The 13,369-nt window shown below is 35.6% G+C and overlaps 2 protein-coding genes across 2 annotated transcripts; both read left to right on the forward strand.

Annotated features, from left to right (window-relative positions):
* The first annotated feature begins 4,447 nt into the window (after window positions 1-4,447).
* LOC132178105 (uncharacterized) lies at window positions 4,448-5,500 on the forward strand. The gene is made up of 2 exons (XM_059590561.1): window positions 4,448-4,612; window positions 4,886-5,500. Exons 1-2 carry the CDS (start codon window positions 4,448-4,450, stop codon window positions 5,498-5,500), a joined length of 780 nt encoding a protein of 259 aa, XP_059446544.1.
* A 216-nt stretch (window positions 5,501-5,716) lies between these two features.
* LOC132178106 (uncharacterized) lies at window positions 5,717-7,041 on the forward strand. Its single transcript, XM_059590562.1, has 3 exons — window positions 5,717-6,491; window positions 6,578-6,647; window positions 6,858-7,041. The coding sequence occupies exons 1-3, from the start codon at window positions 5,717-5,719 to the stop codon at window positions 7,039-7,041; spliced, it is 1,029 nt and encodes a 342-aa protein (XP_059446545.1).
* The last annotated feature ends 6,328 nt before the right edge of the window (window positions 7,042-13,369 follow it).

Raw genomic sequence — 13,369 nt, forward strand, 5'->3', positions numbered from 1 at the left:
GGATTCCTAACGGGTCGTATTCCACAATTACATCGGGGTTAGAGATGTACTTCCCCAGCTTCGAGACATGAAAAATATCATGAGTTCTGATCAAATCTAGGGGTAAGGCAACCATGTATGCCAACCTCCCTATTCTGTGGGTGATCTCAAACGGCCCAATAAGTCAAGGGCTGAACTTCCCCTTCTTCCCAAATCGCATCACTTCCCTCATGGGTGATATCTTAAGAAATATATGATCCCCTACGTCGAATTCCAACGATCGCTCCGGTTATTGGCATAGCTCTTTTGCTGACTCTAAAGGCGAAAGTGGAAATCTCCAATTGCTACTAAGCACTACTATCTATACCTCAATATCATCAGAGATTATAAATCTCGCAATGGAAAATTTTATTTTTTCTCATATAACCCTCACATAACATATCCGAGCTGATAAAAAGACTTCTATATTAAACAGATTTATACATTGTACTTTACATGACAAGAAAACACACTAATCAAAAGTGACACAGATGGCACATAGGTAAATGTACACCAAAAGTACCTAGAGCATGTCTAAGTATATTCTACAACAAACTAAAGCACCAGAAAGCCTTATCCATAATAAACTAGGCAGGCATATGGATCATCTTCACCCTCGTCTACATCTGCATCAACATCTATGTAAATGTGGTGTAATTGTGGTGTTACCACATTTACATAGGCGGATTAATGAGTCCACGGTCTCAATAAGTATAAGAATTACTAATATTTTCAATATGAGCCATCTTTTTTGAAAATATCTCTAACATGGTGATTACAATAATAGCTGCGTTAGGTTTTCCAAATAGATTCATTTAGTAAAATCCACAGCTGATAAGATAAGCACTGTAGACCTTTTGACGTGAACACTCAATACTTAATGGGGCAAGAAGTCCAGTTACTTAGTGAAAAGTTTATCAATGATCATGATATATATATATATATATATATATATATGCCAAAGCATCCATCTAATAAGTCATTCAATTTCACCCAAGACATAGAAACATACACATCGACTCACATGTTATACTCCACAAATTATGTGATAATGTGCTTGTGTCAGATCAGATCAAACAAGTGAATTCTTAGATGCCTAAAACAAGTAACCAAACTTAAAAAATTCTATTATCAGATCATGTGTTCAAAATTTTAAGCTTACCAATGAAAATCAAATCACAATTTTTTTAGATCAACCAAAATTTTAAAACAAACATGAACATGCATTTTTTCCAAAAATGGGATAAAGTGTGTGTACAGTGTCTCCCACACCCCCAAACTTAAATTATACATTGTCTCCGATGTGTGTATAACATGAAAAAATCTTACTCGGGAGATGGACAAAATTGTCTGGAATAGCATGACTCATAACATAGCCCCAAACTTGAACTGAAGCACATTTGTCCCTGCAAAACAAAACACTAAAATAACAACGGAAAACAAAAAGAAACTAATAATAAACAACAGAAAAATAAAATGAAAAACAAACAAAAATAAAAAGGATGTGCTATGGGGTGCCTCCCATGACCGCTAAGTTTAATGTCTTCAGCCAGACTATTGTCCTCCTCTTAAACTTGAAACACCAGTCTTTTCTTCTCTTGCACCAAAGAGAATGAATTCTTCCTATTTCAGGGTGATTCCAACTGTCCATAGATCGAGGTAGACCATTCTGAGTCTTCTCAAATAGTTTCTCATTCGGAAGGGAATCATAACTGGAATAAAATAAGAAGAATACTCATGGAGTTTATCTATCTTAATGTCCTCAATTTGCACATCACATAACCCCAACAAACTTTATTAAGTGCCAAAATATTCATATTTTATCCCTGAACTTACATTTGTTAATCCTTTAGTTTTGATTCATTTATGCTATTTTAGTTCTTTTATGTGCTTTCTTTGTTTTCTGTAGGTTGTTGGAAGAAAAGGAAGCAATGTCGGAAGTTTTGGGCATAAAGAGCTATTTTGGAGAAAATTGGAGGCTCTGGTAGTGCGATCAATTGCAGGGGAGCTGCGATCGAGCGCACTACAGGCGAAGGCCAAGACGAGCGCAAGGCATGCGCTCGTGCGCACAAGTAGCAGCCTTGATCGCAGCGCCCAACATAGAGGATCGATCACAGTCTTGCGATCAATCGCACACAAGCTGCAATCGAGTGCACCCATGCGTCAGGAGCAAGCCAGCCTCTTTATGGAAAGTGTGATTTTAGGGTTTTGAAACTTTGTGCGAACTAGGGCTCAAACCCTATGTTTTTTAGGGTTTCTAGAGTATCCCCAAGGCTTATAAATAGACCCTTAAACCTCTAGAATGGACAGACAATTTCCAAGGAGAAGAATTGGAGCTCTTCAAGTTCAAGTTTTGGGTTTATTCTTTTCCTTTCTATTTTATTTTATGAAGATGTTTAACATCAAACCCATGTGTAACTAATTTACTTAGTAGGGCTAAATTGAAGCCCTAATTATGTTTATTTAATATTCAATATTAGCGCCTTTGTGATGATTATGTTGTGATATTTAACTTGATTAATTCCTGTTTTCATGAATTCCTCATATATGTTTGCCTGATCAACATATGCATGTGGTATGAACTAGTTAGTTAAATCAATTTGGATGACTGAGTCCTAGGTTTAATAAAAGTAACAAAAGAAATCCACGCCAGGTTCTTAGGTTAATCAACATGGGGAACCGGGAGTAGACATCCATACCCTAGGCCTCATGTGTTTGTCGATTTCCACAAATTCATGCTTTCTTAAAGAACAATTTAGTAGACACCCATGCTAAGTGCATGTTTAGGATTGCGATTTACAGCACCAAAAGGGCTTTTAGGTTCCAAAAAGCACTTTCAAGAAAAAAATTGGTCGTTTGGGTTTCTTTTAATAAAGAGCTTTTCGTCCTCCCAAACGTTAAACCGAGCGTTTAGCCACAAGCTCCAATTTGGGGCTTTTTGACCAAACGCACTTTAAATGGAAAAGGCGCGCCGCAGTTTTTGTTTAATGAAAATAACATAGTGCCAAAAATATCCAAAATATTTCACATATTTACAACATTACCAATATATATACAAATTTTTTTCATGCATTGCGCCTCCTCCGCGAATTTGAGAGCTGCAAACCCTTCTGTGAATTTGAGAGCTGCTGAGTCCCGTCGCCCATCTTTGAGAGCTACATATTGTGGTATGTCTTATTTTTCTTTTGATTTCTATATACTCTGTTCTTTCGAGGGTCAAAGAGAGAGAGAGACGAAACTTTGACGTTCTTGGCTACAAAAAAACATAACCAAGAGAAAGGTGTTTATATAGAAAGAGAAAAATCATGGTGAGCAGTATAGTTTTTTGAGCAAAGTGACAGAGAGACGAGATTTATGTATTTTGGCTTGTTTTTTGAGTGTATGGTTTTACTGAGTGAGAGATGGAAGAAAATATTGAGGGAGAGAGATATACTTTGAGGAGTAGCAGAGTGAGAGAGACGATCGCTTTATCACTCTGCTGGCTTCTAGATGTTTTTTTTCTTTCTGAACACTCTTTTTTGCATTGTTTCTGATGCTGCCCCTTTTTCTGCATCTTCACGTGCCCCGTTTGAATTATCTCACTGTTTCTTTCTCTCTCACACGTCGCGCTCATCTCAAAGCCTTGCCCTTCTGTCAACATAAAGGAAAAGGACAAGGACGTGGGTCAACATATTTGACAGAGATATTTTGCAATTTTTTTCTCTCTCTCTCACACCACAGACTCAAGCCTTCTTCTTTGCAATTAATTAATTTTTTTTTTAATTTTTATTCTTTTCTGTGAACCACATGGATTTGGCAGAGATATTTTACAATCTCCTTCTCTCTCACACCACCGAGTATGCCTTCTTCTTTGCAATTAATTAATTTTTTTTTTTTTTTTATTTTTTTTAAAGCAAAAACACTCCTGCAACTTCATTTTATATATATAAATATATAATCTCTCTCTCACCACCTTTTTGTCCTTTGCAAATTGCAACACTTACTTCTGAAACGCTTTATATATATATATATATTTTGTAAACCTCTTTCTCTCTCACACACACCACCGAATCAGGCCTTTATCTTTGCAATTATTATTATTATTTTTTTTTCTAAGCAAAAACAGTCCTGCAAAACTTGATTTCAGCAATTTCATTTTACATATATAATCTCTCTTTTACCACCAACTCATGTTTTTGTCCTTTGCAACACTTGATTCTGAAACATACTCAATATATATATTGAACATGTTTTTTTTTTTTTCTTTCTAAAACTTGATTCCATTATTTTTTGATATTGCCCTTTTGTTTGATGGACATGCATATTACTTATGTAAATATAATTTTTTTTCATTCTATCAATTGATCAATTTAAACAAATTTTTAATTGTTAATAGTGTTTAACACACTTTTTATTTATAATTTTATCAGATTATTTACTGTGCGACAAAATGAGTAAAAAAGGTCAAAGCAACGTTGCTACTACAGTAGATACTCAGATAAAGAAAGTAGTTTGGACTGAAAAAATGCTAGAAGATTATCTTGACATATGTATTACTGAGATTCATGCTGGTAACCGCCCAGGAACACATTTCAATAGGACAGGATGGAAAAATGTGATAGATAAATTTAATGAAAAAACTGGAAAACAATATTGCTATAAACAACTAAAGAACAAGTGAGATAGTTTGAAAAAAGAGTGGAACATTTGGAAGAGATTGATAGGGAAGGAAACTGGCCTTGGATGGAATCCGGTGAAAAAGACAATTGATGCACCCGATGATTGGTGGGAAAAAAAATTACATGTATTATATTTGTACTTGTTTGTTTTTTGTTTAAATGATTTGCACAAATGTTTATTATTGATTTTTACATATACCTAAATACAGGAAGTTCCAGAAGCAACCAAGTTTCGCACGACAGGTTTGGCTTATGCTATGAAGGTGGAGATATTGTTTAGAGATATAACTGCCACTGGGGAGGGATCTTGGGCACCATCCATAGGGTTGGTTCCTAATGATATTGGATCCATAGATAGTGCAGAAGTAATGCTTAATGAAGATGACAATGTTGTAGAAGGTTTAGATGTTTTGGATGATGAACCAAATCTCAATACACATGGCATTGATGATATTCCTGCTGATTTAGATACGCGGGATAAAGGAAATAAGAAGTTTGGTCTTGCGGTTCAATGTAAGAAAAGAAATAAAGGAGTTCAAATTGTTAGTGAACATTTGAGTCGTATTTGTGATGTAATAGAAAGTAAGAATACAGTGACATCCAAGAGCTACGATAAGCCTGGATGTAATATTGAAGAGGTAATGGATGTTGTTCGGGGGATTGCTGAAAGAGAAAATGACATTGATATCCTTAAGTTTGCAACAGATGTATTCCTTAAGAGATCACATAAAGAGATGTTTGTGACTATTAAAGAGCCATGGTTGCAGATTGACTTTATCAAGCGAATGAGAAATAGAGAAATTAACCGTCGTAGCATGGATTAATGTTGTTATTTTTTAAAGTTGTTTTGTTATGAACTATTTGAGAAGCTATAAGGATTTGTTTGAGTGTTATTTTTTATTTTTTGATGTGTTGATTTGTGTACTAAGATGAGTATATTATAATATTTCATAACTATGCTTGGATGATGTTTTTCTTATTTTTATGGGTGCTTATATATTTATTTTGTATTTATTTCTTTATTTGTTTTCCTTACAGACATGGATAATAGTGATTATAGCACTCAAGATGATACAAGTGATAGTGATTATGGTGAAGAGGAAAATGAAAATGAAAATGATGTTTTTATTCTAGCAGCTGCAGCAGTAGAATTTGTTGAGAACTATTATATGCCATATATTGCAAAGGAATCTTGTAGGACCTCTTCTCAAACAGGTTATAAATGGGTTATGGAAATTGTACAAGGTAATCCTGATAGGTGCAAACAAAATTTCAGAATGGAAATACACGTATTCCTTTACTTGTGTAAAGAGTTGAAGGAAAAATATCATTTAAGAGATACTAGGAAATTAACTGTTGAAGAGTTGGTAGCTATGTTTTTGATTACTTTAGGCCATGGGTTTGGAAATAGGATAGTGCAAGAAAGGTTTCAACATTCAGGAGAAACAATTAGTAGACATTTTTCTCATGTTTTAATGGCTGTTTCAAGAATGGCGGTTGACATTATTAATCCTATTGATAGGGAGTTTATGGATGTTCCAAGAAAAATTCGTGATGATGAGCGGTATTGGCCATACTTCAAAGATTGTATTGGAGCCATTGATGGAACTCATGTGCCAGTTAAAATTTCTCCATCAAACCAAATACCATATATTGGTCGAAAAGGGACTCCTACTCAGAATGTTATGGCTGTTTGTGATTTTCGTATGTGTTTCACCTTTGTTTGGGCTGGATGGGAAGGTACTGCACATGATACACGCATTTTTTTGGAAGCTATTCGAAAGGAAGAATTGCGATTTCCACACCCACCTAGAGGTTTGTATTTAATAAAAATAACAATTATGAATTATACATGAACAAAAAAAAAAAAATTATGATTGTTATTTGTATATTTTTTGTAGGAAAGTATTACTTGGTAGACGCAGGATATCCTCATATGAAGGGATACATGGGGCCATACAAAGGAGAACGGTATCATCTACCAGACTTTCGTCGCGGAAGCCAACCGAGGGGTATGCATGAAATTTTTAATCATGCACATTCATCACTTAGATGCACTATTGAAAGAACATTTGGAGTTTGGACAAATAAGTGGAAGTTATTGCATTGCATGCCGAGTTTTCCTTATGATAAACAAGTGAAAATCGTGGTAGCGTTTATGGCTCTTCATAACTTCATTAGGAAGCATGCAATAAAGGATGCTGAGTTCCAACCATATGATGATGATGAGGATTTATTACCTACTGACAGTATAGGCGATGACGAAGCACAAGATGAGTCAAGCATACAACAATCAGAGACATCATATGAAAATTCTATGAACATTGAGCGTGATCGTATTGCTAATCTACTTATGACCCGTTAATGTTTTATTTTTATTTTTATTTTTATAAACTACTTAAAATGTTGTAAGGATTTCCTTGAATGTTGTTCTTTTTTATGTGTTAAATACTTTTAAGTGTTGTGGTGTTAAAAAGTGTGTTAAATAATTTAAATAATTTTTTTTTTTTTTAACAAAAAAGAAAGAATATGTTGACGTTTTGTTACATAAACCATTACAAAATAATTTTTACTTGTGAAAGCTAACGTTAACCATTTTTATATAAAAAGGTTGGTATAAAATGGAAAAAAAAAAAAAAATCATTACCAACCTTAGGCCTTTATTGAAAAACATGTAATGATTTTACGTAAAATGACATATATTTGGTGTTACATAATGATATTTTTTTTTGGCCTATATTAAAAAAAAAAAATCATTACATGTCCTTTATTGTCATTTTTTCAACTAAAAGCACTTTTTTTGTTTTGTTACCAAACATCAGTAACATCAAAAAAAGCACTTAAGACATGTGGTTACCAAACATGTAAACAGCTTTTCAGTAATAGTACTTTTGACAAAAGCTCATAGGCAAAAGCTCTATATTCAAAAGCTCTATTTTCCACCGCAATCCCAAACAGGCTCTAAATCCTTTAAGAAAGAAAAGAATTAGAGTAGACACTCATGCCTAATTCGTTGCTTAGGAAAATCAATAGCTTAAAGAGTAAACACCCATACCCTTTGGTTGACAAACATTAAGTATGCATAACATGATCAAATCATTGGCATATTGTTATATTATCTAAATATAATTAGCGGTGGATGTCAAAGCTCTAGCTTTTATTATTAACTCAAAATCAATCTTTGTTTTGTTTTACTTACGGAATTTATTTTAAGCAAAATTTAGCAATCCTCATGGGAATGATCCCGTACTTGCATCATATACTACTATGTTAACCTTGTGCACTTGCAGGTAAAACTTACAATTATTTGCTTATTAATTTAGGTAGATATTTGCACAACAGAATTCTCTCTTGGACTCTTGGTACTTCGGGAATAGGAGCTGATGTTGAAGAAGTCTCAGTGCTCTCTTCTTTTTCCAGATGTGGTTCCTCTAGAACCTCAGTTTTCTCATCTTTTTCTTCCACCTTGTTGTTCTCAAAATAAAGTTTGATGTTCTATTGTTGTTTCAATTGCAAGATTAAATTCGTGTGATTGATTGCGATTGTTTATTTGCAAAAGTTGGATATTTGATGTTTTTCATCCAATGGATACATCGAATGATTCAATTTAAATCGGATATCCAATGTGATTTGTTGATTAAACAGATACATTGGATGATTTGGTTTAAGTTGGATATTCGTTGTGATTTGTACACAGATGGATTCATTGAATCTTTCGATAGGGTTTATAAATAGTAGAACATGTTTGGATTTTTATTGCTCTTCGGATTTTATGAACAAAAACATAGAAGTGTGTCGTTTTGATTTGGTGCGGTGGATTCTAAAAACCTTAGTGTTTTCTATCAATTGTTTTAATCATTTTCAATAGTTTATGTTTTATTTTGCACGGCAAAATCACAAACTTCAGAACTAGGTTAAAACATAATTTAGTTTAAATTAGAAATTGGTTTTTGCAAACACAACTCCCTGTGGTTCGACCTCGCACTTGCACACACTCTACTACAAACGATTCATGCGCTTGCAAGTGAATATATTTCGCACATCAGCAGGTGCGCTCGAGCGTAGTATCTTGCACTCGATCGTAGGTCCGTTGGCAGGTTCTCCAAAGTGTGCAACTTTCACATAAATCCCATAGTTACCTACAAAACACTAAAGACACAAAACTAACCCAAAACATTAGATAATAACACAGCCAAAAGATTAACAAAAGTAAATTAAGGGGTCCAAATATGCAATATTTGGCATACATCAAACACCCCCAAACTTAACTTTTGTTGGTCCCTTAGCAAAACAAAACAAAAAATAAAATGAAAGCAATAAACATAAGTCATCTTTCGCGGGAAAGACTGTTAATGTAATACCCCATAATTTATACCTTGAAGAAAGGTGATCTTAATATCAAGGATAAGGAGGATTTGCAATTTTATTAAGATTTATATGAAGTTAGGTAAATAGACTTAATGTGAAAGATGATGAAAAATTGCTAGTTTGAATTTTAGTGGGTTATTGAAAGAAAAGTCACATTGTTTTGGACGCCGAAAATTCAATGAGTGACCTTAAATAAAACTGTTTAAAGACATTATAGAATGATGAGAAAGGAAGATTTTAAAAGTGGTTTCATGATTTTTTGACGCTTGTAGAAGGAGTTATGATTTTTCCAAGTTTAATAAGTCAGGCTGTCAAGTAGTTAAGGTACCTGCAATTTGAGAAATTTTTTGATGGGTTAATGATGTCCAATTTTTTGGTATGTGGTAAATAATTATATGTGGGTAAGTTGTAGTTAAAATAAATAGTAGGGTGGAACATGATATTAAGAAATAATGAATTAAATGAAGTGGGGAAATTCTGTGATTTTAGAAAGTTTGGGATTTAAGTTAATATGAGGACTCTATATGCATGCCATATGTTATAATAGCTGTACCATCACCCTTTCCTCAATATACACGTATACGCACACCCCTCTATATGCATGCCACATGTTATAACAGTTGTACCATCACCCTTTCCTCAATATGCATGCACACACACCCCCTCTCTTCTTTCACTTTCCTTTTCATCCCCTTCTCCCCCTCTTCACGTATGCACACGACCAACAGAGAAATCGACAGTGAGAGGGAGACCAACAATGAGAGAGAGAGAGATGCAGAGATTTAAAGAGAGAAACAAAGATGTAGAGAGAGAGAGTTAGTTGTGAGAAGAAGAAGAAGAGGAAGATGAAGCCAAGAGGGTTTTCGGCCATGGATGGTTGTGAGGTAAAATCCTTAAACCCCTTTCTTATGATTTTCGTTATACCCATTAGAATTGAAGCTTGAAAACATGAGGACTTGTGAGAGTTTAATTTGGTCTGAAAATTAGGGTTTTATATAAGATTTTGGGGCTTTTGTTAATTTGTTGAATTTATAGCTACTCTTTGTATTTTTCATGTTACCCATTGTGTATTAAGCACAAAAATCATATTAGAGGTGGGATTTGTGATTAGGTCAGAGATTGGGTGTTTTGAATATGAAGCTAAATCCCTAAAATTAACATAGAGCTTTCGTGTATAGTGGATTGTTATATATTATTCAAGCTCTAGGTTGTTAGATTAACGAATTAAAACTCCAATTTTACTAATTGTGGAAATATGGGCATAAGCCCTAATATGAGGTACGAGTGAAGTTCTTTTTCCTTTCGAAATTCAATTTGGAAACACATGAGCATCTAATACACAATGTACTACAAAGTACAATGCGTAGCCAAGCTACCTAGCAACCTATCTACTCAAAAGCTACCAACCTCTAGTCGATTCTTCTGATGGATCTTCTTCACATCTTTGACCAACTCTTCATAGTCCTCATCAACGTTGGAGAGGAAAGCGGCCTTATGTCGTTGTTGTCTGGTCATTCTTGGAGTCTGCTTGTGCTTTCCCTTCTTGAATCTGATCCGGTGGTAGGGACTTAGGCCTCCGAAAGAACCCGGTTGAAACCATACGTTTGATGGGGCATAGCTTGTATCCGGGGTGTGTAAGGCCCGCACTTTGCTGGCCATTCTCGAACAATTGCACAGCGTCGGCATTCATCGCGCATCTAAGTGTAGGGCAGGATCAAGTGCCCGCGATGCAGAGCATGTGATCCTGTTCAACCTAATACTAAGCAATCAAGTGGGCTGTTAGTCTAGCCCGTACCTCAGTCAAACAACAAACAGGGAAACTAGGTCTATCCTATGCTCCAGTCTTAAAGATTTACTCCTACGGTATTGTAGCCTATTCTCAGATTGTCAGCTTCAGTCGGCATGACCGTATGCTTTGATATCATATTGTAACGCCCCCAAAACTAACCTCGGCTAACCTGGCAGGGTTATTGACAATTACTCCAGTTCAAGCAATTAGTGACTTGATAAGTGCCAAAATATTCATATTTTAGCCCTTAATTTACACTTGTTAATTTCTTAGTCTTGTTATGTTGTGCTATTTTATTTCATTTTTATGTTTTCTGTGTTTTTGTAGGTCATGGAAGAAAAGAAAGTGTTTTTGGAAAACTTCCAAGCTTAAAGGGAAAATTGGGAAGACCTAGAAGATATGGTTAAGCTTAACCAATCATAAATAGGTAGTCTTAGAAAGCCTTTTCGTAGCCTTAGAAATCGATTTGGGAGGATAGGAAGATGAATGGACAAAATAAGGTTCTCCCTGAAACCTTCTGGGCGGATGTACGGCATGGAGCTCGGATGTACGGTCAAAAGCGTTACAGGGAACACTATTTTGGTCGGCCATCCGATAGCTCTTGTTTTCATGCTCTAGGGTTGTTTTAGACAAACCTAGGACTAATAGAAGGTTTTCCACAGATTTGGAGGACCCAAACTTGTTGAAGGAGTACTCGAAGGATTTAATTGACCCAGATGAGTTTTAATTCACATAATGCTCGATATTATTTTCATGATTGCACGTCTATTTTGTGTACCAAAATATGCATATTTGTAACTCTCACGATTTACACTTGTTGCACATGAACTCTAGCATTTTTGAGAAAAACGTTGTGCTGAATATGTTAACAAAGTAAGACTTGAAAAAAGCATGCATGTAAAATACAGACAAGATAAATTGCATCGTATGACATGGTACACCGGTATGTGCGGTATAATGGTCATGGGCTTACTATCCATGTTAACTTTATAGCCAAATGTGTGTATTATATGGGTCTTAGATCCAATGATTATTTTATGGCCGACGCAGTCTTAATTGGCAATTACTACAGAACGGACATCATTAGCAGTGTGGGCCACTCGAGGTTGGACTCGGTTGTGCCGCTAGTGTTATGTACGGTAGCGTACAATGGCTGGGACACTGACATTGTATTACAGGTCCCTCGGAATAACACCAACCTTGCTAAGAATAGGTAATATCTCGGGCAGACCATACTGTTGAACTATAACTGTTACCTTATATCATATACATATATCATACATCTATATCACATCTATGGAAAACTATTATGATGGAACTGTTGCATACTTTATAAAAATCAGAGTTCATTACAAAAACTGGAATGGGCATTATATGCGTTAACATTCATTAAGTTTTTAGACTTACCCTATGTTTTTCCCCCTTCATTACGAATAATTGTTCGTTTAGCTAGCTTAGAAGAAGAAGCCTTCGGAGTAGACGTGGGTGATTGTGCAGGATTTGATTCAAGTAATCTTTGAGGACTTGGATCCAGTTTGGTTACATTCTATGTGGACTGATGGAGGAACCACCCAAGCAGATATGATCAAGATGGTTATCTCTTTAGCTTTGCTTAAACTTAGGATTTGATCTGTTGATCTTTTTTTTAAGAGAACTATATTATGGGTTGTAACCTTATTTGATGATGGTCTGATGACCAGTACATTTGATGATTATCCTTATATTATGAGATATTTTGTTTACGCTGGTGTATGAATGTGTGGTTGTGTAAGTAATGCTTTTTATTCCTATAGTTTAGAAAGTCTTCCGTTGAGGTCTCTCGTCTATGAGAGATTGAAATCCTTGAGTCTTATCTCATGAGGGATAGGGCTGGGAGGCAAACCATGAGATCAATTACTATTTAATTGACTTGCCCCTCGAGGTTGTTACAGTTGGTATTAGAGCCTTATGCTCTGAAAAAACTATAGGATAAAAGGAAAAAAGCACTTAGGCTATGATCACACCAGAGTTGATCGTTCGGTTCTAGACAAGTCGGTTCTAACTCTGTTCTTCGTTGCAGAGAATGCCACCCCGAAGGAACCTAGCAACCAGACCTAGTGAATTAGAAATCTAAAGCCCTGAGGACAATGTTCACCCCGAGCCTATGGACATTCCGATCCATGAAGCAGCGCTTCTAGGAAGTCAGGTGATGGACGCAATTGGCTAGCTAGTGTCGGCCTTAGACCGAGATAGGGTCGCAAGGCAGCCAGTTGAAGGGACAAGCTGTTCTTTGAAGGACTTTTGTAGTCATCATTCGGAGAGCTTTGATGGGAGAGGCGATCACATTAGCACAGAGAACTAGCTAAACGATGTGGGGGAATTGCTAGCGACGACTGGATGCACCAATGAGCAGAAGGTGGTTTATGCTACTTATAAGCTGACTAGGGAAGCTAAACGCTGGTGGCAGGATAAGAAGGTGGTGCTTGTCACTGATTTGGGATCAGAGGATGCCATTACTTGGGATATCTTCAAGCATGAGTTTAATCGGCACTTCTTT

This window comes from Corylus avellana, chromosome ca4, assembly GCF_901000735.1.
Source record: "Corylus avellana chromosome ca4, CavTom2PMs-1.0".
In the NCBI taxonomy this organism is placed as follows: Eukaryota; Viridiplantae; Streptophyta; class Magnoliopsida; order Fagales; family Betulaceae; genus Corylus; species Corylus avellana.

Bases quoted from the DNA above. Each gene is read 5' to 3' on its own strand.
- LOC132178105 (XM_059590561.1), top strand. From the start codon at position 4,448: ATGAGTAAAAAAGGTCAAAGCAACGTTGCTACTACAGTAGATACTCAG. The intron at 4,613-4,885 runs GTGATAGATAAA...ACCTAAATACAG, and splicing joins ATAGGACAGGATGGAAAAAT to GAAGTTCCAGAAGCAACCAA.
- LOC132178106 (XM_059590562.1), top strand. From the start codon at position 5,717: ATGGATAATAGTGATTATAGCACTCAAGATGATACAAGTGATAGTGAT. The intron at 6,492-6,577 runs GTTTGTATTTAA...TATTTTTTGTAG, and splicing joins ATTTCCACACCCACCTAGAG to GAAAGTATTACTTGGTAGAC. The intron at 6,648-6,857 runs GTATCATCTACC...TAACTTCATTAG, and splicing joins GGGCCATACAAAGGAGAACG to GAAGCATGCAATAAAGGATG.